The sequence below is a fragment of the Diaphorina citri genome, unplaced genomic scaffold (assembly GCF_000475195.1).
Source record: "Diaphorina citri unplaced genomic scaffold, Diaci psyllid genome assembly version 1.1 scaffold663, whole genome shotgun sequence".
Lineage (NCBI taxonomy): Eukaryota > Metazoa > Arthropoda > Insecta > Hemiptera > Psyllidae > Diaphorina > Diaphorina citri.
In genome coordinates, this window is record NW_007378096.1 from 66,547 (window position 1) to 93,106 (window position 26,560).

The 26,560-nt window shown below is 40.2% G+C and overlaps 1 protein-coding gene across 1 annotated transcript in view; it reads left to right on the plus strand.

Annotated features, from left to right (window-relative positions):
• Nucleotides 1-15,575: 15,575 nt before the first annotated feature.
• LOC103511005 (dynein heavy chain 6, axonemal-like) overlaps nucleotides 15,576-26,560 on the plus strand; it is a 38,380-nt gene continuing 27,395 nt past the window's right edge. Inside the window, 14 exon segments of the mRNA XM_026824889.1 lie at nucleotides 15,576-15,608; nucleotides 16,324-16,487; nucleotides 17,096-17,288; nucleotides 17,705-17,959; nucleotides 18,767-18,993; nucleotides 19,270-19,483; nucleotides 19,897-20,100; nucleotides 22,257-22,480; nucleotides 22,981-23,192; nucleotides 23,507-23,762; nucleotides 24,168-24,411; nucleotides 24,860-25,041; nucleotides 25,461-25,485; nucleotides 25,649-25,839. Coding sequence (XP_026680690.1) covers nucleotides 15,576-15,608; nucleotides 16,324-16,487; nucleotides 17,096-17,288; nucleotides 17,705-17,959; nucleotides 18,767-18,993; nucleotides 19,270-19,483; nucleotides 19,897-20,100; nucleotides 22,257-22,480; nucleotides 22,981-23,192; nucleotides 23,507-23,762; nucleotides 24,168-24,411; nucleotides 24,860-25,041; nucleotides 25,461-25,485; nucleotides 25,649-25,839 — 2,624 coding nt within the window.

Genomic DNA, 26,560 nt, shown 5'->3' on the forward strand with positions numbered 1-26,560 from the left:
TTCCTCTCTCTCTCTCTTCCTCTTTCCCACCCTCCTCTCTCTAACACACGCTTATTTCCGGTCTTTACCTACTTTCTCTTACCATTTATTTTTCAATCCCTCCCTTCGGTTTCTCCTCTTTCCTCTCCCTCCCACCCTCCTCTCTCTAACACACGCTTATTTCCGGTCTTTACCTACTTTCTCTTAACATTTATTTTTCAATCCCTCCCTTCGGTTTCTCCTCTTTCCTCTCCCTCCCTTTTTCTCTCACACACTTCCTTCATTTTCTCTTTATATTTACTTTTCCCTCCATCCGAACCTTACTCTCCTATTCAAGCTCACATGAGTCTCTCCCTCCGTCTTGTTTTCCTCTCTTTTTTATCTCCTCCTCTTTCCCTTTCTCCCCTCCCCTTCCCATTCATATTTGTTGTTTTATTTAATCGCTAACCCACATGTATGGTTTGGTTCAATTTTTATTTGCCCAGAAAATATTCCTGTGGGCGCCAAAAACTCGTGTAAACCTCTCGAAATCCTGGGAGGAGAAAAGCTCAGCTAATATTTTCCATGGGTCCATTTTTGTTCCACATTTTTTCCCGGAAAGAAAAACGGTGTTAAGTGGAAAACGTGTAACTTGTTTTTGTTTGTAACAAGTGTGTGTTCTGTAAGCCAGTTGTGTATTCACTGTACAAATATTACGTGTTTACCTGTTCAGGTATCTTGTGTGGCGCCTCCAATTTCTTCATGTGATGTTCACATGTCGGAAGTGGAAATATATCGGTTCCAAATTGTAAGCCAGTTATGGCTATGGCAAATAGGTGACGAGTTCTAGATTCTGGGCTCTTCAGGTTTTGGCACTAGGCTAGAATCTAGAATGCTTCTAGGTGTTAACTAAAGATGCTTTCAGTCGCTCATAAATCGTCTTGTTTTCCGGCGAAGGAAGAAAAATAAAATGGAATATATCTATCTACATAGGTTGTTTATAGTGCTACTACCTCTGGGAGAGCTATGGCTATGGCAAATAGATGACGAGTTCTAGATTCTGGCCTCTTCAGGTTTTGGCACTAGACTAGAATCTAGAATGCTTCTAGGTGTTAACTAAAGATGCTTTCAGACGCTCATAAATCGTCTTGTTTTCCGGCGAAGGAAGAAAAATAAAATGGAATATATCTATCTACATAGGTTGTTTATAGTGCTACTACTTCAGAACTGAAAGTCCTTCTAAGGAGAAGAACTAGCGCTAAGATGGAGGGTGGGTTTCACCGACCTTTTTAGCCCCTGACAGCCTGTTAGCTTAAAGCCCTGTTAACCTTCCGTTCGATTGTCCGGGTCTTTGTAGAACTGCAATAGACGCGACGTTATCATATTTATGGAGAAATAAAGTCAAGTCATAGCTTCTATGGAAGTATTGAACCCGGCAGCCATGTTCTGCTGTGGGACCGGGGCAGGGGAAGCCAAAGTAATTAATCCCTTTTGTCAGGGATTAACTTGTTAAAGTAATGCAAGTACTGAGAGGACTTATCCAGTCATCCGAATTGAATGCCCCCTTTTCTTTTCAATATAGTGGACAGAGGAAAAACTTCAAAGGGAAATTTTGTCAACTTCAAAGAAGGGATTTTTTGGCGGTGTGGTGCGCACCGCTGACTATCACAGTTTTCTCAAACCATCACGGTTTCTTTTGAAAATTTAGAACAGATTTCCTTGTCCAATGTCCATCAATTAGTTTGATGTCTCTATGGAGGAAAAACTTCAAAGGGAAATTTTGCCAACTTCAAAGAAGGAATTTTTTGTCAATGTGGTGCGCACCGCTGACTATTACAGTTTTCTCAAACCATCACGGTTTCTTTTGAAAATTTAGAACAGATTTCCTTGTCCAATGTCCATCAATTAGTTTGATGTCTCTATTTTGGATCTTGAATTTTGTAGTTTTCGTCTAGGGTTTTCTCTTTTTTCTTGACCAACTCTTTTGTAGTTAAACTGCCTATAGTGTCTATCAGTCTATCCATATTATTATTTGTATTTGTCTTTAACGCTCCTAAAATTTGTCCTCATCTGAAGAACTTTCGGGTATAATTCGATTTTTGATTCCTGAATTGAAAATTCGAGACCACCTGTGTAAATTTCGATTTGCAAAAAAAAAAAAGTTTCCACTCATTTTGGTAAGATTGGTAAGTCAAGAGATGAATGTACTTGACGATGCGTTCACTTCCTCCTCATATTGAATTACCACCGCGTATCTTGTACATCAGCGTGTTCATTAATTGCCTGTAAAAGTTGACCGGTGTTTTACGAGTATAAAACTCGGTGTTTTATGAGTATAAAACTGTCTGATGCTCATAATTGCCCGTTAATTAGCAGATAGGTTTTGATTCGAGTAGTCACCCGTGTTCACAGGTAGAAAGTAGGAGAGGCAAAGGTGTTCACTTGTTCAGGTTACTGGGAAGGCTCTTGTCAATTAGGATATAGGGTGTTCGGTCAAACCCGGTAAACAGCATAGAAGACCTCCTATGTTGAATGTTTTGTGAAGTATTTGCTACAGAAAACGGGGCTTAATCGCTTTTGTTCTCATTGAATGTGTAATTGTGTATGTAAAGTTGCAAGCAAGATTAACTTTGTTATTTTCTACCCAACCATGTGGGATCTACCTATTCCCTATTCGTGTTCAAATACCTCGGCATGGTTAGGTATTTTGGAACGTACTGTGAAGGCTCTTGTCAACTAGGATATAGGGTGTTTCGTCAAACCCGGTAAACAGCATAGAAAACCTCCTATGTTGAATATTTTGTGAAGTATTTGCTACAGAAAACGGGGCTTAATCGCTTTCGTTCTCATTGAATGTGTATTTGTGTATGTAAAGTTGCAAGCAAGATTAGGAAACTTTGTTATTTTCTACCCAACCATGTGGGATCTACCTATTCCCTATTCGTGTTCAAATACCTCGGCATGGTTAGGTATTTTGGAACCCCCCAATAGATATTCACTCTAGATATAGTCCATCCTGTATTTCCAGCATTTTATAGACTAGAAGACTAGACTAGAAAAATAATTGGACCAACCTCTGTGTGTCTGATGCGTTCATTAGAAGGCTTATTACCTCATTATCTCTCCTTATGGGCAAATTAATTTCATATTAACAACTCCTAGGCTCTTCCGATCTAATTACCGTATTGTAACACAACTTCTGGGGATGGGTCTTGAGAATCGAGCTTGTTTTCTCGTGATCTATATTTGCTGAGAACGTGCTAAACTGGTGATAACCAAATGAATGAGAGACTTTTTAAGGCATTAGAATACTACACGTATGTGTCTTGGAACTTTCAAGTTGATGTTGTTGCTATGTGTTCGCGAGTTTCTCTGGAATGTCTGGTTTGTTTCTCAGGAAATCTTGTTTATTGTTGGGCCAGCAATACCTCAGGTGTAAGAAAAGTATCTTCTGTTTGTGATTACTTTTCGTCCATGGACACTGGACATAGGACCAATAGTCTTAATGTAAAAACACGTCACGTGAGCTCACGTAATCTCATGGGTGTAAGAAAGATGTAGTTAAAAGTTTTCTCATAATATTGTCGGTAATTTCGTTCATGATAGTCACACTGCCCTCACGTGACGTGATAGTAGTGTGTTTCTACCATTACTTATCCCTTTCTCATGTCTCTTCCATGTCGCTTTCCCATTTATCAGCCTTGTCATCGTTTTTCTCCTGAACATCCATTCTCTTTCTATTTCAGCGATAGTAGTGTGTTTCTACCATTATTTATCCCTTTCTCATGTCGCTTTCCCATTTATCAGTCTTGTCATCGTTTTTCTCCTGAACATCCATTCTCTTTCTATTTCAGCTTCGCTTTCGTGTACCACAATTTTCCTCCTCTATTCTCTTTTCTCCATCTCGTGTCTAACCTTGCTAATTTTAGTCCCGGGGAGGTCTCTACTATAGCTTATCACTTATCATTCCACTTGAAATGACAATATTTATGACGATGTGTAATAGGAACTCGCTGTCATCAGGTCTAGCTCAGTCGTTGTCAAAATCTTGTTTTGGGCCCCCCTACGCGATTGTCACCAAATTGGAAATGGCCTGGAAATTATTTGCTTTCGTAGGTATTGGTTGGTCGATTGTCACCAAATTGGAAATGGCCTGGAAATTATTTGCTTTCGTAGGTATTGGTTGGTTTATTTAGGAAAAGTGGTTCACAGATGCCTATACATGTTTGAATAGATAAAAAAAACTTAACCTCATAAAGGAACTTTTAGTCTTGTATTTAAAGTACATATCTTTTTTCGCGGGTTTCTTCTTGAAAACATCCTTTAAATTGTACATACTTCCTCCTAGGTGTCTCCAACTTTTCATGTGTCCTTAGTTTGATGGATGAGAAGAACTTTTCAGTTCTCTTCTTTTCTTCTCCCTTTAGAATGTGGAATTTACGGTTTTGTCTTATTTCGCCAGTACCAACAAGGTCTGTTGTATTCTATCCTCTGATATTCCACAGTAAATCCGGGCCTGTCGCGTGTATGTTGTTAATTTTACTTAACCTCATAAAGGAACTTTTAGTCTTGTATTTAAAGTACATATCTTTTTTCGCGGGTTTCTTCTTGAAAACATCCTTTATCAAGAAATTCAAATTTAAAGTAAAGTTTCCAGGTCGGGTTTTGAAACGTTGAAATGGCAACATCTACCACATTCATATTCGACATGTAGTTCTAGAGACACTTAAATGATGTGCACTTGTGGGTTGGGAATCACTGATTCTACGGGAAATAGCATGACTGTTTCCCGTTTGTTATGGTCATAATTTATGTTCTGAAGCCACGTGTAGCAGTATAATACCATGCTGCTGCTACCCATGCCCCCTTGTCTCAGGTTATTTTGATAATGTTACTGACTACTGCAGATCCAAGATTGGCTAGACACGATCTCATTAGAAATTATTGTTGAAGTCAGTTGATTTTGTTTCTACCAAGGTCGTCAGCATCTGTCATATATCCATCGTCTGCTATGATGACACGTGTACCCTCAGTGCCTCGTTGAAGAATGTCCCCTCCATCAGCTGAGAAGTGGACCATCTGTGCTATATCTCTGCCCGTGTCTGAGATCACCACCATGGGTTGTCCTCACTTGGCTGAGACAATAGGTCCTCATTAAGATTTCAACGAGGGCACCGAATACCTTCTCTTTCTTTTTGTTCCAGTGTGACGTTTCCAAGAGAACACCACCGATGTCCAAATCAGGAATGACCTCGGGGCCGGGGCCCAATGGGCCCAGACCCGGGCGCAAGTTGCCCCGAAATGGGGAAATTGTGAAGAAAGGTTACCTGAAGAAAATGAAGGTAAGCTATTGTGACTGTTTTCGTACACGCTTTCTACTATTTTCCCATTATATTCGCTGCACAGCTTTTTCATCCCTCATTCTCCTTTGCCTTCTTCAATTTACTCCTATCCTGTGCCATTTTCTTCTCATTTCCATTAAGTACTTCTTTTCTTTATTAACTTCTTCCTCCCACAAGTAGCTGGTTTCATTTTCCCTCCACTATATTTTCTTTCCCTCGTATCTCCTCGGTAGTAAACATTCTACCCCCACTACACAGGGTATAATTACTAAAAAGTTACCCTAATAACTTAGTGAAACCTCGTGTCCGAGCAGAAGGAAAGAGTAATGAATGCGCAATTACTAAAAAGTTACCCTAATAACTTAGTGAAACCTCGTGTCCGAGCAGAAGGAAAGAGTAATGAATGCGTCAGTATAATTACCCCGCTTTAGGGAATCTTTTGCGATAATCACTGACGATTTGTAGTGCAAATTGTCTTTGCTTGACTAAAAATGAAGAGCAAATACAATTTGCACTACAAATCGTCAGTGATTATGGCAAAAGATTCCCTAAAGCAAAAAAAGCTTCCTTGATGGAAAAATATTAAATTTATTGTTCCCAATAAAACTATAAATCTATCCTGTGTCATTTTCTTCTCATTTCCATTAAGTACTTCTTTTCTTTATTATCTTCTTCCTCCCACAAGTAGCTGGTTTCATTTTCTCTCCACTATATTTTCTTTCCTTCGTATCTCCTCGGTAGTAAACATTCTACCTCCACTACACAGGGTATAATTACTAAAAAGTTACCCTAATAACTTAGTGAAACCTCGTGTCCGAGCAGAAGGAAAGAGTAATGAATGCGTCAGTATAATTACCCCGGACTTTATCATTAGTGTAAATCAGCAAACGTTATACGGTGTCCCTAACAGAGACGTAGGTTATCTTGGGGAAGGAAGAGGTTTTATACAGGGTGATCCCAGCAAAAGAAAAAACATTAGTTGTAGAAATGAGAATGTGAGAATATTGCGCTGGATGTGTGGGTTAACAAGAAAGGATAGAGTGAGAAATGAGAGAATCAGAGAAACGGTGAAAGTAGGGGCTTGAGAGATGCAGAAGAGAGAAGGCTTAAGAGTTTTAGAGGGTATGGAGGAGCAGAATAAAGGAGGGTAACACGAACCCCAAATATAAAATTGGGAAAAAGTGTACAGATAAGTTAGAATCAGAATACTAGCCGGCTTCTAAGTCCTTTTCTACCGAAAAGGTAAAATTTGAATCGCTGAAACATCCCGTATGTACGGATTTTTTATGCCTCTCCTATCGAAGGAACGGACAAAACAAGGGGGGTACAAAATCCTCTCATGTTCACATATTTTGCATGTGCGGGGGACTGCACCCGCCTGTCGAAGAGTGGATAACACGCGAACAAAATGCTCTCCCCCCCCCCCCCCCATCTAATAATGTTATTGATTAAGACAACATACAAGAATACACCTATATAATAAAATTATCCATTGGTTATTTCTCGTATGTTTCGCGATTTTCCTCACCATCAATGACGCGACAATTTCAACTCACCTGACACTTGGCCTAGTAAAAAACGTAAGAGAAACTGTTTTATCGTTCCGTTTTACTATCTGAGATAAAACGGTGAATAGAAGGGTAAAAGAAAATGAACTTCATAAAAATAGATCTGAATGATGGTGCACTAGCCGAATGCTGTAAGTTTCGTCACAGGCGGTGTTAGATGAATCATATCGGATTAATCACTAGATTGAAGGAAAAAGTTCCCAAAAATGCCAAAAATGGTTGAGAAAAGCTCTTCATCGATTACTCTGGACACAAATTAAAATTAAATCTATGAAATACCTAAGGCATTTTGTGTGTACATGCGTCGTTGTTGGTTCGAATTGTTGTTGTTTGTTTTAGTAGCAACCTAATGGACTGTCATTGGTATTCTGATTAGAACGGTAACGGATTGTGTTTATAGGTTCTCTGTTAAAATGTCAACCTCTTGTGAGAACAATGTTGTTGACTGTTGGATCGTTGTTTGTCTGTAAAATCAGCCTTTGTTCAGGAATCATGAGAACTAAAATCTCTCACTATAAATACAAATATGTATCAGGCATTGTGTGATCTAGGGGCATTCGACATTTCACTGACAAATGTCTCGTCTATAATTAACTAGGCGACGTCTGAAGCCCAAACGGCAGTGCAAAATGCAGTACCATTCCGTCGTATAAATAACAATTAGTTTCCCCGTGCTTCTCCGTGTTCTCTATGGGAGAAGTAAGCCAGGGCCGGAGCTCTAAAGTCGTGCTCCTGCAATTCATCTCATGGGGTCGAGTGAATTGGAACACACCACATATGCACCTTCAAACAGACCCCCATTTGTCAAGGGTCTAGGTTTACCTTGCCCTTGGGATCGATTTTATTTGGAGAAGCCACTGATGAAAATTTGTAATCAAACAATAAGTTGAAAATCCTTGCGTGCTCTTCCTCTCCGGATATCTTCCTTCTGGGCTTCTCTCTCCGTCAATTTTGCCTGCAATTCATGCTTCCTCTTTTCTTCAAATGAAGAGTCCATCCAATTCTCAAGAAAGAAAAGCTTTTCCAACATTTTGTTTACGTGTGCTATTTTTAGTAGTTTCGGGGAATTTTGCCAATATCAAATAATGTGTTCTGTTTGTAAACAGTGCTTTGTTTTCTTTTCTCTGGACAGGTGGCTTTGAGACTAGTCGGACCTGTGCAGACCATTAGCCACGCGCTAATTGGCCTATATTAATACATTATGATGGAACTGGTTGTCTATGTATGCCGTGTTCTGTTTGTAAACAGTGCTTTGTTTTCTTTTCTCTGGACAGGTGGCTTTAGACTAGTCGGACCTGTGCAGACTATTAGCCACGCGCTAATTGGCCTATATTAATACATTATGATGGAACTGGTTGTCTATGTATGCCATTTATGATTAGGTCTGAAATTCGTCGGAATGAGACTGAGACTTAAAGTTCCCCGAAAGTTCCCTCCAAAAGTTCCCAAGTTTTATACCTATGTACATGCCAAATTTCTCGTCAGGTCCCAGGATTTTAAAAATCTTCGCAACAATATGAATAAGTTGGTTTGGGAAAGAGGTTTAATAGAGGGAACTGCAACTGGTCTTGTCGTTCCGAAATTGAAGAGAGAAGGAAGGCAGAAGTTCCCTCCAAAAGTTCCCAAGTTTTATACCTATACATGCCAAATTTCTCGTCAGGTCCCAGGATTTTAAAAATCTTCGCAACGATATGAATAAGTTGGTTTGGGAAAGAGGTTTAATAGAGGGAACTGCAACTGGTCTTGTCGTTCCGAAATTGAAGAGAGAAGGAAGGCAGGACCAACCGTTCCGAGAACGAACTTTATCAGTTTAGGATAAAATCAGCCCGGGCTTTGATCTCTAAATTGTCTCCTCTGCTGCACTGGTAGACTGGTGCAGTGTTTTGAATGATCAGTATATTCACTTTGTACTATTACAAACGCATCCCTTCTCCCTTATACGTTCCTCTTTGTCCTCCCCTTCCTGATATTTGCATCTCGTTACGACCTACAGGACTATTGTCTATGTCTATTGAACTTAGTTTGACCCCCCCGTAGACATCAATTCACAATGAGAGGGGGTTGGGGGGAGGCTAGGTATTTTGGCAACCTCCTAGTTCATCATCTTATTCAATTGACATTTAATTGTCGAGACAGTTCTGCTATAGGCTTCGATATTTGCATCTCGTTACGACCTACAGGACTATTGTCTATTGAACTTAGTTTGACATCAGTTCACAATGAGAGGGGGTTGGGGGGGAGGCTAGGTATTTTGGCAACCTCCTAGTTCATCATCTTATTCAATTGACATTTAATTGTCGAGACAGTTCTGCTATAGGCTTGTCTGCCCCCTTCTCTCTCTCTCTCTTCTTCCTCCTCCTCCTCCTCTTTCTTTTTTCTTTCTCTCTCTCCCTTCTATACCCTCGGTCCTTGTGTTTTCAAAACCGAAATTTCGTACCTCTCTCCCTCCCTCCCTCCCTCCCTCCCTCTCTCTCGCTCTCTATCTCTTTGTCATTAGTTGCTCTTTGTAGATTGCCGAGTAATCTTTGACCTTTCTCTCTCTCTGTCCATCCAGTGTGTGAGCCTATACCTACCTACTTTGCAACTTTGCCAAATCAACGCGAAAACAAACAGCTTTGTTCACGGAAAGAGAGAGAGCGCGAGAGGGGGGGTGGGGTTGAGAGAGGAAGGGGGGGTTGAGAGAAGAAGAAAGAGGAAGGGAAAGAGGGAGAGCAAAAAGAGTAGATACAGTTTTGATGATGTTATATTTGAGTGTCGCTAAACGGTTCCTGCCTGCTGTTTCAAGTGGAATAAAGAATGTCATCCGTAGCTCTCTTGTTAATTGGGCAGTGGACAAGAGAGAGAGAAAGAGAGAGCGCGCGAAAGGGGGGAGGGTTGAGAGAAGAAGAAAGAGGAAGGGAAAGAGGGAGAGCGAAAAGAGTGATGTTATTTTTGAGTGTCGCTAAATGGTTCCTGCCTGCTGTTTCAAGTGGAATAAAGAATGTCATCCGTAGCTCTCTTGTTAATTGGGCAGTGTACACACTGTACACTCATTGTCCATGGGTCATCCGGTATAATTAATTGTTTAAGAGGAAATAAAATGGCACTTCCGCACAATTCGAATCGGAGTAGGTAGTGTTTACCGGATTAATCACTATTAGATTGAAGGAAAAAGTTCCCAAAAAATGCCAAAAATGGTTGAGAAAAGCTCTTCATCGATTACTCTGGACACAAATTAAAATTAAATCTATGAAATACCTAAGGCATTTCCTGATTTTTATGTGTCCCAAAGAAAGCACTCTTGAAACAACTTGGTATTAGTATTCAGTTTAATGCATAGTATTTTATCACTCGTACAAATTATCGTAAAAGATGAGAGGTAGTTTTTCAGAAATGCACTTCTCTACTTCTCTTATTGGCACTTTACTTTCCCAAGTGCCTAGATTAAGATGGTAGAATATACTTTACACATGTTGGCAGAGTGCACTTGATGCTTGATAATCATGTGAGGTTATGTAGGTACACTTATAAAGTGCACAACATAGAGTGCGTGCTAGCAATATTGGTAAAATGCTTCTGTGTAATTTATTGTACTACAATTTTCCAGTGCAATTTTACTGTAGTAAATTTTCCAGCGCAATTTTACTGTTGTAAATTTTTCGAGCGGAATTTTATTATTGTACAAATTTTCAGTGTATCCCAGGACCACTGCATTTTTATGTCTCCAATGTCACTTGAGCAGAGTGCACTTGATGCATGATAATCATGTGAGGTTTTGTACATTGTACACTTATAAAGTGCACAACATGGAGTGCGTGCTAGCAATATTGTTTAAATGCTTCTGGTTATTTTATTGTACTACTATTTTCCAGTGCAATTTTACTGTAGTAAATTTTCCAGCGCAATTTTACTGTAGTAAATTTTTCGAGCGGAATTTTATTATTGTACAAATTTTCAGTGTATCCCAGGACCACTGCATTTTTATGTCTCCAATGTCACTTGAGAGAGATTGTAACTTTCATGAAAAGTAGATAGTAACATATGTAAATAGAAAGGAAAATAGATGTCTATTATGAGAACTTGAGTACTTGAGAACCTTTGATGTTGTTATCTTCATGTCCACGTTCCCTATGTCCTTAGGCTGTGTCCACACATAGTCGACTTCGTCGATCGACGAGGTAAAGAGGTGAATCTATGTTGTCGGGGCAGTATACGGTTTCAGTCAACGTCGATCGATGGTCGTCGACTCTGTTTAATAGTAGTGTGTTTCTACCATTACCTATCTCTTTCTCATGTCTCTTCCATGTCGCTTTCCCATTTATCAGCCTTGTCATCGTTTTTCTCCTGAACATCCATTCTCTTTCTATTTCAGCTTCGCTTTCGTGTACCACAATTTTCCTCCTCTATTCTCTTTTCGCGATCTCGTGTCTAACCTTGCTAATTTTAGTCCCGGGGAGGTCTCTACTATAACTTATCACTTATCATTCCACTTGAAATGACAATATTTATGACGATGTGTAATAGGAACGCGCTGTCATCAGGTCTAGCTCAGTCGTTGTCAAAATCTTGTTTTGGGCCCCCCTACGCGATTGTCACCAAATTGGAAATGGCCTGGAAATTGTAGTAAAATTAGTGGTTGTTGTGGCGTTTATCTCGTTTCAACGATTCGAGCTATTTTGGTACCTGAATTTTCCTGCTTGTTAAAGATCACGCATTCTCTCGGTAAGAATATCTTGATGAGAGGGTTTATATTCGCTAAGTTTTCCTCCTTTAAATGGCATAAAGTGAGCTTTGGGTAATCCCATAAAAGTTATAAAGATTGTGAAAAACATGGTGGTTTTTCCTGGTTGGTACTTTTAGATGTGGATTTGCGATTCGAGCTATTTTGATACCTGAATTTTCCTGCTTTATAAAGATCACGCATTCTCTCGGTAAGAATATCTTGATGAGAGGGTTTATATTCGCTAAGTTTTCCTCCTTTCAATGGCATACAGTGAGCTTTGGGTAATCCCATAAAAGTTATAAAGATTGTGAAAAACATGGTGGTTTTTCCTGGTTGGTACTTTTAGATGTGGATTTGAAGGTTTCGAATCCTGTGTCTTCTAATTGGTTTTAACGGTCTTGTCTCTTTCAATGTTTCTTACTTACCGTTAATTTTATCGTGACGGTTCCTGAGTAATTAATGGAAACTTGACCTGGCGCATTGCGGTGCGCTCAGGTACCCCCGATGACATTGGATACACCTGCCCAAATTCCCTGGGCACACCTTATTTTAGATATGGAAGGAGCCCAAATGTTTTTTTTTTTCTGGGCGTTCAAAGGGTTCAAACCCCAATCCTTCCAACACAGTAAGACAGGTACCAGGCCTATCTCACGGCCACTGAAAGACAAGAGGAGTCAGTGTAAAGTCAGTTAAAATCTCAGTGGCCCATCACGAATTTGTTCATCTCTCCTCCTTGCAACCAGTAATCAATGCATTCCCCGATATCGCACAGCTTTGTAAATTATTGAAGGTCTCGCGGCGGCGATTACACACAGTCGTTAACATTGCCTCTGCTTTTGTTTTTGTCAAGGATCTTCGCCACACGTGTAGGAGCTAGAAAATTTTATGTGCACTTCTCATGTGTGTGTCTGTGTGAACATTTAGACGTGAACTATTTTTGTCTGAAGTTTGTAGTTGGGTTTTGAGATGAGCACTCAAGGAATGCATTTTATCTAATAGGTGCGAGCTGTGGTGTTTTGAGGTCAACCATTCAGTGGTAAAGAACCGTAGATAATTTGACGGGTATCCATACTATCCAGGGACTTTAGGGTGAAAGATATGGAGTGAGTGCAGAATTTGGAATCCCCCAATTTTCAATGCAATAAAAGAAAATTTTCGTAAAAAATGATCTGAAGGTGTGTCCAAACATTATCGACCGGCCGTCGATCCTCATCGATCGTTGGTCGATCGACATCGACCATATCAATTGAGGGTCGTCGACTATGTGGACACACCTTAAGAAAGAAATAAGAACTTAAATAACTTCAAATATGGACTAGTTCAATACTTTTTTTTGATGAGTTGTAGATAATTTGAAGGGTATCCATACTATCCAGGGACTTTAGGGTGAAAGATAGTGAGTGAGTGCAGAATTTGGAATCCCCCAATTTTCAATGCAATAGAAGAAAATTTTCGTAAAAAATGATCTGAAGGTGTGTCCAAACATTATCGACCGGCCGTCGATCCTCGTCGATCGACATCGACCATATCAATTGAGGGCCGTCGACTATGTGGACACACCTTAAGAAAGAAATAAGAACTTAAATAACTTCAAATATGGACTAGTTCAATACTTTTTTTTTTTTTTTGATGAATCCAAATTTCCATCTTTGATGCTGGCGGGGATACCTTATCATTTTCAATTTACTTCTCACTTGTCAACCATGGAGTCGCTGTTCTGAAGGGCAACGGCTCGAAGAATAGCTGGCTCCATATACAGCAGCTTTCCTTTGTTCTAAAATATTAAACTCGTGTCAAAGTTTCCTTGCCATTGGAGATTCAGGATCGGATTTAGGTGCCATAGCGTGGCAAATACGAGGCTTCGGGGTTCTTGTCTCAATTTGACATTCCAAGTCCTCTTATTTTGCAGAGTAAATTGGGAAATATCGTACATACTTCCTCCTAGGTGTCTCCAACTTTTCATGTGTCCTTAGTGTGATGGATGAGAAGAACTTTTCAGTTCTCTTCTTTTCTTCTCCCTTTAGACTGTGGAATTTACGGTTTTGTCTTATTTCGCCAGTACCAACAAGGTCTGTTGTATTCTGTCCTCTGATATTCCACAGTAAATCCGGCCCTGTCGCGTGTATGTTGTTAATTTTAACGCCATTGTTGTTGCCTTTACTGATGAGGTTGTTGATGTTATTAATAAGTTTTCCTAATTATTAGTTATCGAAAGCCCCCCCTTCCCTTTTCCAGTCCTTCCTCTTTTCTCTCCCCCTTTCTTCTTCTCTCGTCATTATTTTCATCCTACTCACACTTTGCTATTGACAGCATCACAGAAACATGTCTCTGTCTCATGTTGAACATGGCTTTAATGAAAAGCTCGTGTAAACTTGCCCGTGTTATTATTAGTTCGTATTCCTGTTATTATAATACAAACATGTTTATTACTTTGATGCTGTTTTATTTTATCAGTTGAGTTTTTTTTTTTTTTTTTTTTTTTTTTTTTAAAAAAAAAAAAATAATTGCTATTGACAGCATCACAGAAACATGTCTCTGTCTCATGTTGAACATGGCCTTAATGAAAAGCTCGTGTAAACTTGCCCGTGTTATTATTAGTTCGTATTCCTGTTATTAATACATGTTTATTACTTTGATGCTGTTTTATTTTATTAATTGAGTTTTTTTTTTTTTTTTTTTTTTTTTAAAAAAAAAAAAATAAAATCTCAAATTTTTTTTTTTAAAGAAGAGCTTTTTTTTTTTTTTTTTTTTAAGAAGAAAAAAATCAAATCTCAAATTTTTTGTATTAAAGCAGAGCTCTTTCACAACTTTTGTGGTTATCACAACATTACTAAGTGCCTCATTTGCAATCATTTTCCATATTCCAATAATCTTTTTACACTGGTAATGCCGCCACTGGTCGCTACTTGATTAAAGTAGCTACTCAATCCGCTCAATCGTCCTCACGAGGCTGAGTGCACCCCGAAATCCGAAATTTTGTTTTTCAGTTTGTCTGATTCCTGTCCGTTCGTCTGTCTGTCTATCTATCTATTTGTCCGTTCATCCATCTGTTTCTCTTTCCCTCCCGCTCCCGCTGATCCTCCTCCACATCTCTTTCGTTTTCTCTTTCTAAAGTAGCTACTCAATCGTCCTCACGAGGCTGAGTGCACCCCGAAATCCGAAATTTTGTTTTTCAGTTTGTCTGATTCCTGTCCGTCTGTCTGTCTGTCTGTCTATCTATTTGTCCGTTCATCCATCTGTTTCTCTTTCCCTCCCGCTCCCGCTGATCCTCCTCCACATCTCTTTCGTTTTCTCTTTCTGTAGTCAACATGGCAAGAATATAAACGATAATCCACATTTGTTTACAAAATGAAATAATACCCACTACCTGTAGTAGCATCACCTGGTGCTAACGTGATGTTCATTAATAAGAACTCCAAGTTCTTCTTTAATAAGAAGACAGGAAGGAAGTAAAATTTGGATTTTCGTGTTAAGAATGAGCCTCGTGTGTTTTGCCAGTTGAGCCCTGTGCGTGTAATAAATTCAGATTTTGCGAGCATAATTGATACAATCATTTGCATTCTATGATGGTAATTATGTCCCCAAACACTCAACATGGAATTCACAAGGTAATCTTTTGATAGTTAACAGATGATGTTATTGTAGAAAATGCAGTTCCAGGTAATAAATAAAGTATACCAAAGCTGGCTATTGGCTATCATGAAGTTGGATGACGTCACCGTTTTGATCACGGTGATTTGATCGATTCCAATTCACAAGGCAATCCTTTGATAGTTAACAGATCGAAAATGTTATTGTAGAAAATGCAGTTCCAAGTAATAAATAAAGTATACCAAAGCTGGCTATTGGCTATCATGAAGTTGGATGACGTCACCGTTTTGATCACGGTGATTTGATCGATTCGAATTCACAAGGCAATCCTTTGATAGTTAACAGATGATGTTATTGTAGAAAATGCAGTTCCAGGTAATAAATAAAGTATACCAAAGCTGCCTATTGGCTATCATGAAGTTGGATGACGTCACCGTTTTGATCACGGTGATTTGATCGATTCACCTTGTACATTGGAGAAAAGAACTCAACTAACTCCTTGGTATATGAACCACAAGATGGCCAGACATCAAGCTATCTCTCCAGACAGACCAATTCATCTCGGAAAGTTATTACAAAGTGTATCCACAATGTTTAAATTAATAATGAGCGAGATCAATCTGGAACCGGCTGGTTAGAAATTGGTTTGAAACGTGGAGTAAAAAAAATATTCTATTAAGATATACCACCGCTGTTAATATCATTTGATGATTACATAATCACTCCATAAAGCAATCAAATGAAAACATTACCATACCATACAGGGTCAGGTAGTCGACTTTTCTTGTGTTGTACACGGGCATCCAAGTTGTTGAACAACAGATAAACCTTGGATGGTGCTCTGAACCCAGTAATTGAACTATGGGGAATTGCTTTTTGGCAATTTTTTTTAACAAAATGACATTTTGTTCGATGAAAGTCAACAATCACCGTTTTTTAAAATACTCCGATATTGAGCACTTTGCAAGATCCTATGACATTAATTCTTCCTCGTGTAACAGTTATCCATATAAAAAAAAAAAAAAATAATAAATAAAATAAAATAAGATAATAATAATGAAAGTTATACAAAGGAGGAACCAACGAGAATGGCATCCCATTGGGAAAATATCATTTGATTGGCATTTTGATGGTTCGGACACGGAACATAAGTACTTAAGAGATTATTATTTCCGACTTCCAGATTGAAACGACCTGGAAAAACCTGGAGTTCACGTGCATTCCACACCGGGATTCGAAGAACGTGTTTATTCTGGCAGGTCTGGAAGAAGTGCAAACCATTCTGGACGAATCCCTTATTAGTCTTGCCACTATACTGAGCTCTAGGTAAGATTAAGAGCGGGGTTTACCAAATTAGAATTGAGATTCAATCCAGGATTGAAGCCAACTCCGACTTCGTAAAACGCGGTCTTAAGTCAATCCAGATGGAAATCGTTCACTAATGATGCGAGTTCCAAGTTTTCAAAGCTCTAGGTAAGATTAAGAGCGGGGTTTACCAAATTAGAATTGAGATTCAATCCAGAATTGAAATTCAATCCAGAATTGAAGCCAACTCCGACTTCGTAAAACGCGGTCTTAAGTCAATCCAGATGGAACGCGTTCACTAATGATGCGAGTTCCAAGTTTTCACCTGAATATTTGTCCTTTGTTTTGTCTGATTTGTTTAGTCCTTTACCTTTAGCCTCAGACCACTTGAACGTGACACAGAGATTCGATCATTGCAATAATATGTGGAAAAATCGAATACGGCAACTTTTATCACTAATCCGACTTACAGTTAAGAAGTTACTGGCTCGATACTCCCTTTTGTCAACGATTTTTTTTCCAGTTCCGCAAATCTACCTACCCGTAATAGGTAGAAAGTCGTGTGATGATAACACCAGATTTTTTTTTTTTTTTTTTTTTAAAAAAATTTTCATATTTTTCCTCCCTAGGCAAGTCGCCCAAATCCGTGAGAGTGCAGAACAATGGCGGCAAATGTTGTTCCTCTTCTCGAAAACCCTGGATGAGTGGATTAACTTCCAGAACAACTGGCTATATCTGGAGTCCATATTCACTGGGCCTGATATACAGAAACAACTGCCTAATGAGAGTAAACTGTTTACAGAGGTGGACAAATTCTGGAAGGTAAGCTACTCTGTTCTTTTATCAACCATTTTTTTTTTTTTTTTTTTTTCCCTTTTTTTTTTTTTTTTTTTTTTTTTAAGAGGATTGATTTTAGGAGGTTAAAGAAATAGCAAAGGTTGAGTGCGGAGGGCATCCACCATCCATCCACAAAAACACGGGAAAAGGCGAAGAAAAAGATAATTTTTAAAAGGTTTGATAAAGGGAACTGCAACTGCTAAGACCTTATCGTCCCGAAAGCGAAGAAGGAAGGAATGCAGGATATTAGAAAGCCAGCTGTTCCGAGAACGAACCTTATTTGTTGGGGATAAAATTCGGGTGGGAAACAAACCTGAGGTTTTAATCGAAACCTAAGGTTTACTGGGTGCAGGTTCTAGTTTAGTGTGATTTGTCAACTTCCATTTCTCTCTTCCTCAAAGGACACGATGGCCAAAACGGCCGAAAAGCCTCAGGCCTTCTCCACGGCCACCTCCCCCGACTTTCTGCCGGCCTTCCAGACCAACAACGCCCATCTGGAGAGTATTCTGAAGAGCCTAGAGTCCTATTTGGACGTGAAGAGGTCCGCCTTCCCTCGCTTCTACTTCTTGTCGAATGAAGAACTTCTGGAGATATTGGGACAGGCGAGAAACCCCCAGGCCGTGCAGCCACATCTGGGCAAATGTTTTGACGGGATAGCAGGTGAGATACGGAATTTAGAGACGGGTAGAATTAGTTTTTGTCAGCTTTTTTTATGGCTTTCTTTTGAGTGGCAAGGTTCTCCTGCCTCCTAGACTTTGTGAGTCTCTTATATGTATCTCTATGAAGTCTGGCTGGGGGACGTTAAACAGGGAGTAGATCAGCTTTGTCTGGCTGGAGGACTTTAAACAGGAAGTATACCAGCCTGAATTTCTCTTGCAAAAGAAATGGCAAAGGGAGTGAAATTTGTAGCCAAAACCAAATGTCAGCCCAAAGCAACCACTCTAGTTAGGGCTGATTGAGAGGCTGACGAAAACGTCGACCCCGTCTGTACACGAGAAAAGGTGGTAAAAAAAGAGGAAGAAGAAGAAGAAGAAGAAGAAGAAGAAGAAGAAGAAGAAGAAGAAGAAGTACTTGTCAGGTAGAGTACGGCTGAAAAGGTCTACCTGATAGTGAGAGGCCAGCCGTACTTGTCAGATAGACCTGACAAGTACGGCTGAACAGGTCTACCTGATAGTGAGAGGCTGGCCTTAGAAATCATCAAGTTAAATGGGACTAGATCAAATGATAGGAAACGCACAGACTGATATAAGCTTACTCGATGGGAAAGAAACGTAATGAAAAAGGTACCACTTGGCCCTTAAACAACCAAGCAAATTACCTTAATTTTTGACTAATTTCATCACAATCAAACTAATCAATGGAAAGTTATGGTAGAATAAACCGACATACCCATGTACAAAACAAATGCAAAACTGTCGAGGTAAAACTCAGACCTCACTCCGTTCGTTCCATCATATTCTCAGGTTCACATGATGTTCGAGGTACAAGACCTCTCGCAGGCTTCGCCGGCCACGGTCAGTCGCTGTGGTATGGTCTACGTAGATGCCAAAACATTAGGATGGACACCCTACGTCAAATCATGGCTGAACCTCCTGTTTGATAAAGTACCCCTGATTCGGGAAGAGTTTGAAGAGGTGATTCTGGCCTTGTTTGAGAAATATGTGGACCCTGGCTTGAACTTTGTGCGGAAGTTTTGTGCGACTGCCATCCACCAGGTGAGTGTTTTTTGCTCTTCCTTCTTTTTCAAGGTGCATTCAGTAAAAAAAAAAAAAAAAAATCCATGAAAATTTCTGCATAAGTATAGGGTCCCTCTTTCCCTGGGACAACTACAATAATATGTATCTCAACAATAACTTTTATTATTAACACCTTCACTGTTTAGTTCAACATACACCAGCTCTATTGAAGTAGGGAAAAGATAGGAAGAAGACTGCTTAGTTCAACATCAACATGTTCACTCCCTCAGGTTCTTATTCGAGGGTAAGATGATCAACTTGGTGCCGTCATGTGCGGCCTTCATTACTATGAATCCTGGCTATGCAGGCCGTACGGAGCTGCCGGATAATTTGAAGGCCTTGTTCCGGCCGATGGCCATGATGGTACCGGATTATGGATTGATAGCCGAGGTCGTTTTGTACTCGGAGGGCTTCGAGTCGTCAAAAAATTTGGCGCAGAAAATGGTGAGTTTTTGAAGCGTTTGTCAATGTCCCCGATATCATCAAGCTTGCCGGGAGCCACGCGAACGTCAAGAGTTCGAAGCACCGCCCGGCCTATATTAACACGAAATAGACACCAAAAACCTTAATTAGACGAAAGGTTTAAACAAGCTTAGTAGCCTGGAAGGTAGCGCGTTTGTGTTGTAAGCGCTGGGTTGCGGGTTTGATTTTTGCTTGGGACGCACTTTACCCTAAACCTAAACAGATATTACCATGTCTCTTCTTGATCCCTTGTGTGCCGCGTCCACTTTTGTTCCCCTAGACAGACATTCGCTCTTGGAATAGCTGACTATCCCTCTTAAGTTTTGGAACGATAACACATCCGTTCGAGAAAAAAAAAAAACTCACGAAAGCTATTGGATCACATTTCCTTGCAGGTAAACATGTACAAGCTATGTAGCGAGCAGTTATCCCAGCAAGATCATTATGACTTCGGTATGAGAGCTGTGAAGTCAGTTCTAGTCATGGCTGGGAGTTTGAAGCGAGCTAATCCTGATAAGAATGAAGATGTGGTCCTCATTCGGGCTCTGAGGGATTCCAACCTGCCCAAGTTCCTGGCTGATGATGCTGGACTGTTTCTGGTTTGTAAATAGACTTTTTAGCTTTATCGATTTAAACTGTCGTCGTTTGCTGGCGTGACAAAAATTGAAACGGGACCTGGGAGATGTTTATCCTAAACACAAAAGCTTCGTTCTCGAATCGGCTGGCTTTCTCCTATCCTCTCTTCGATTTCGGGACGATTTCAAAGTCATCAACTCGAGGCAATCAACTTAGTTATTGTTCTCGCGAGGTTAAGTGCACTATGAATGAAATACCTTAGCGGTACCAGGAAGGACATCCGTCCAGATAAAAAGCACAACGTTGCTTAACCTTAGTGATTCGTTGGAAAATCTTTGAAAATTATCAGAACCCTATAAGAGGAAAAAAATCTTTGTTATTTTGAGAATCTATTAAGCGGGAGGTGTTCGCTTAATTGACACAATTTTATCCCTGTTTCCCAAAAATTATCCGCTATTTTAGAGGTGTCCGTTATTCGGTGTCTCCCTTTTCAGACCCATAATATGTCCCCCCAAAACTTGCCCGCTCTTTGAAGGTGTCCGTTTCGTCTCGCTGGAGGACGTAAAACTGAGACAAAACCAGCCCTGTCAAGCCACAGACAATAACACTGGCTCTTTTGAGGGTACCTCTGGAGGTTGGTGGTTCAAGTCCAAGTCAAATCATAAAATTTAGCATAGTAAATTAATCGGGGAAAAACATTTGGGAGAGCATTTGTCGTGCTTCATAAATAATTTAACATTAAAATTCCTTCCTTTTGCATTACATTACATTGAAATGGGGGTCTTTTCTGACGAAATTCCTATGTGCGGAGTCCAGTATGTAGGACTATTGCACCTACATGTATTTCTCCCTTTTACTTACGTGCTAACTCCGGCCATCTTGGCGTTGGTAATACAAATCAACTGCTGAGCTATAACAGACAGCACCTCAATATCAATACGGTTGAACTCGTCAAAACAAATCCAAGCACCTGACTGTGCCATGCCACCGAAAAATCGGCCCATGATCTGAAAATAGAGAAGAGATGAAAATAAAAATGTTGGTAATAGAAAGTAATAAAGTGCTTGTTTATACTGCTCAAATAGGACTAAAGAGTCCTTTTAGAGCAGTAGTGAATTACTACTATTAGTGTGATCCAATTCTCATAATATTATATCGAGGACGAAATTTCATACCACGCCACGGTTGGAATTGAATTTACGCCCTTCGGTTAACCAGACGAGCGTCTTGACCGATTTTTGGCATAATGGGACTCCTTGTTATAAGCTGAGAGTCCTAAGCACTACAGGCTCAAGTTACAAATATATGAGTTACAAATATATTGTTTAGATTGCGGGAGCAAAAAGACTTTTCAGTCTCATTCCGGCTGTATAAGCAGGGTATATTCTATTCTAATTATACTTATCTGAACAGAAGAACCTTTACCTTGTAATCCAAAGTGTCTGAACAGTTGAACACAACACACTGGATTCCCACAATTACTCAATTGACTTTAAGTCACCCATCCATTTATAGGCCTTGCTCGGCGTAGCTTAGCTGGGCTTAGCATAGGTGACGCTAAAACCGGTCTTAAATTAACCACGTGAGAAAGTGAGAACCCGTGTAAAATTTAAGACAGATTTCCCGACCGTCTGGAGTCAGCTTGACCCAAACGATATTGGATGATGTGACAGCCAATCAGAATCGAAGAAAATTTCTACGCCATAAACACTTTTGCCTTCGATGCATTTGGCTTGGAATCGGCTAGAAAGTTCAGCACCAAGTACAGTCAGTTCTATGTGGTCAGCCGACTGGTTCAGATTGTTCAGAAGCTTTCAGGAGTGAATCGTCTTTCTTTTTTTTTTTTTTACTTTTTTAATCTTTTCTTCCCTTTTTCTGAATTTCAACTATTACCTTTTTAAAAAGTAAATAAAATACGTGTTTTTTTTTCATTCTTTCTTAATTATTATTTTTTAATACCCTTTTTTCTCCAGCTTGAATTAGGACAAAATAATAATAATAATAAAAACGTGGTTTTTCTTGTCGCTTATTCTCTGTATAATTTTTTGCCAAAGTTTTTGGGTTTTTGGGAAAATGAACGCTACCAAAGTTTTTGGGAAAATGAACGCTTCAAAAAAAAAAAAAAAAAAAAAAAAAAAAAAAAAAATTTTTTTATTTTTGGATACTTTTTGGCCGGCAGGTTGACGTCAGCAAGGCTCGTATGATATGTAGCCTGATGGAGTCCACCCTCATAGAGCCTGGCATGTTAGATCGATCTCATAACAGCGAAAACACCGGTCCTCTATTGGTCCAAACATTCCTGTGGTCCTATCTATGGGCGGTAGGTGGAAATCTAACCGACGAGTCGCGGGATCGATTCGAGGCGTTTGCCAGGGAACAGTTTACTGACGAACCCAATGTTAGGTAAGTACTTAGCGTTTCTTTTTTACCTCCGTTTCTATGTCATACCAATGAAACAACTGCTACATTAGACGCATGTGGTCTATGTCGTAGCATGCCCATCCCGTAGTTATGTCCCTCATCAAATGGACGATAAGAAACACAATACTTCCGATTCAGGTGCTGGGTCAACTCGAGAACGCCAGAAAGTAACCCGTTGAAAAAAGTTACCTGTGCAAACTTTTTGTCGTCTCTAGGAATCAAACCCCGAACTTTCTGCAATCAAGCGCGTTATCACTAGACCAACTAATTAACTAACAACTAACTAATGCTCCCATATTTCTTAATAGGGGGTATTTCGATTTGATTCGCCCTTATTTCCTTAATTCCCATTTAGGTCATTTCTAACATTAGAAACCTGGAGATATTCTCTTCTATTGTAATACAGGGAAACTATTCTATTCTTATGTGGAGAAACGCTATTCCATTCTAAAAAATAGTTGTTTTCCAATACTTATTTTCAGCCTTGGTAAAGATCCGGACCTGCGGTCTTACTTCGTGAGCAAGGATACCAAACAGCTTACTCCATGGACCACTATCACCCCCATATTTACCTACGACCCTACCATGCCGTTTTTCGACATGATGGTACCTACGATAGATACCATTCGGTTTGGTTCCATCATGGAGAAGCTATTGCTAGTCAATCATCCGGTTATGTTTACTGGAGTTACTGGTAAGATGTCTTCCCGCATCTTTTTCAGTATTCCTATCCTAAGTTAGGGTGAATATTCAGAAGCCACGACAATGAAAAAGAAAGCTCTTGTTTAACCTAACCCTATAATAACACTGGTCACTGCTCAAATTGTGATAGCTCCTTTTTGTAGCAATTATCCACTGACGTGACTTCGGAACAAGTACCACTTTTTTTTCTCCCCTCTTCCCACTGTTCTTTTTAAAGTAGTCCCTTAATGTCGATGATTGAAAGAAGGCGTCCCTTCCAATTTAACCGAACAGTCAAAAGCGCATTTCTCACATCTCTATTTCCAGGGGTTGGTAAAACCGTCGTGGCGCGGTCCATTCTGAACAAGCTCCTCGCGTCGAACACTTGGGCAGCCCTGACCATTAACTTCTCCGCTCAGACATCCAGTGCCCGCACTCAGGAAATTCTAGAGGGCAAACTGGACAAGCGGACCAAAACCTTGCTAGGCGCGCCACTGGGCAAGAGACTGGCTGTGTTTGTGGACGATGTCAATATGCCCAAGCTGGAAACCTATGGGGCTCAACCCCCTATTGAACTGCTCAGGTAAACACATTTCGTCTAAGGCGGGGGTTCAGACCTCTCCTTTGATAAATTATACTTACATTATAAGGGTGTGTCCAAATCTCCAAATATAGTCGACCGGCCTTCGATAAACATCGACTGAACCGTCCACACTGCCACGATAACATAAGTTTCGCCTAGTCAATCGACGGCCGGTCGACTATGTCTGGACACACCTTATGAAGGGGGATAAAGTCTAGGGGCCTTCAAGACCTCTCAGGTGAAATATCTTGAAGGTTCACAGTGAAAGAAACATTTAGTGGTTGGGTGGAAGAGCCTCCAGGAGAACTCTGCCACTTAAAAGAAAGCCATAAAAAAACTATTGAATGGCTGATGTTAAAATATCGACATTTCGACACCCTCTATTCGTTCGTTCAATTATTCCAGACAGTTCCTGGATTTCGGCGGCCTGTATGATCGGGATAAGATGTTCTGGAAGACACTCCAGGATGTGGTACTATGTACGGCATGTGCACCCCCTGGCGGCGGTAGAATGCCGCTCACACCACGCTTCGTGCGGCACTTTGGTCTTCTCTCCTTGCCGTCACCTACTGAGGATACGTTGAAAGTCATTTTCAAGGTGAGAACCTCGCCTGGTAAACAGGAAGGCACGAGTTCAATTCTAGCCGAGGCATGATTTTTTTTTTACCTAGCGCTTACTAGGGAGGGGCGCTACCTTGCGAGTCAATTAAGGATTTGACCTTGATAATAGAGCTTTAAAGGTTTAGGCGGTAGAGAACAGCTTACCTTTATAAACTTTATATGTAAATGCAGTTTCTTTGTGTTATTATGTCACAACTTTGGTCCTGACTGCAGCATTGTAGGATTTTCCCAATATCTCAACAATCCTAAAATCCAATGTTTACCTACCATGCTGGCACCGGTCGCTATGCTCATTTATGTGTCATAGCTACTCATTTTCCTCACGAGGCTGAGTGGGCCCCGCAACAGTCAGTCACGGAATCAATCATTTGCATGATACAAATTTCTTATGTAATGATTGAAAATCAAGACTAGAGCCCGTTCTCCCTTTATTCCCAATATAATGTTTAAGTCACCCATCCATTTACCTGATGGAGTCCACCCTCATAGAGCCTGGCATGTTAGATCGATCTCATAACAGCGAAAACACCGGTCCTCTATTGGTCCAAACATTCCTGTGGTCCTATCTATGGGCGGTAGGTGGAAATCTAACCGACGAGTCGCGGGATCGATTCGAGGCGTTTGCCAGGGAACAGTTTACTGACGAACCCAATGTTAGGTAAGTACTTAGCGTTTCTTTTTTACCTCCGTTTCTATGTCATACCAATGAAACAACTGCTACATTAGACGCATGTGGTCTATGTCGTAGCATGCCCATCCCGTAGTTATGTCCCTCATCAAATGGACGATAAGAAACACAATACTTCCGATTCAGGTGCTGGGTCAACTCGAGAACGCCAGAAAGTAACCCGTTGAAAAAAGTTACCTGTGCAAACTTTTTGTCGTCTCTAGGAATCAAACCCCGAACTTTCTGCAATCAAGCGCGTTATCACTAGACCAACTAATTAACTAACAACTAACTAATGCTCCCATATTTCTTAATAGGGGGTATTTCGATTTGATTCGCCCTTATTTCCTTAATTCCCATTTAGGTCATTTCTAACATTAGAAACCTGGAGATATTCTCTTCTATTCCAGGGAATATCGTTTGGGACAATCATTCGTGCTTAATACACTTGAAACTTTCTTACTGTAATTGTAATATGTGTTCCCTATAATATGTCAAAATATCTGAGGCCTTGGTTAGACTGCGGGGGTAAAGGGACTTTTCAGTCCTATCCCAGCAGGATACCACAAGGTATATTCTATTCTATCTCTATTTCCAGGATTTTCTCATGAACTTCAACCTCGTGTATTCGAAAGACATGTCCCTCCTGTTCTTCATGGACGCTGTATGTCACGTGACTAGAATAGCTCGCATTCTGAGATCAGAACGAGGCAATGCACTCCTGGTAGGAGTCAGTGGAATGGGCAAACAGTCGCTTACCATTCTGGCCTCACATATCAATGACTATCAGTAAGTTAGTCGAGAAGAATAAAGAGTGAGTGATTGAGTGGGTGAGTTAGTCAGTGATTGAATCAGTCAGTCAGTGAGGGAGTGAGTCATAAAAAAAGAACTACTCTCTTCAGTGAATTCTTGGGATAAACCGTTTGAGATTTGTCAGGTAAACCAGACAATATTATGATGAAGTCAACTTATAATATTAACTCCATACCCGGTGACTGTCTGGCTGAGGGACTAAAAACAGAGAGTAGATCAGCGTCTAGCTAGGGGACTATAAACAGGGAGTAGACTAGTCCAAATTTCCTCACGCTATATCAATAGCGAAGGTTGAGTGCGAAGGGCATCCCACTCGGAAAATTTTGTTTTAGCCAAAACCAGTTGGCCTCAAAGCGATCACTCTAAAGCTGATTGAGAGGCCGACGACAAACCCCAGCCGACCCCATCTGAACATGGGAAAAGGCGAAGAAGAAGAAGAAGAATCGAGCTAGTAAAGGAAAACAACGACAGAGGGAAGTGACGTCTTCAAACCGCAAAGAACTGAGAGCAAAAAGTTCTATTTAAATGCTCTTTGCTCTCCGCTTCACTCTGTACTGTACCTATTTAGCCTTAGGGGCGAAGTAGATTTCAGAAATTTAAACAAATTATCCTTGGGAAAGAAAAAAAGTCTTTTAATTGCTGTGCAACAGATAGGTTCTAGTCGTGGACAATCATTCTGTCTGTCCTTGTACAAAGG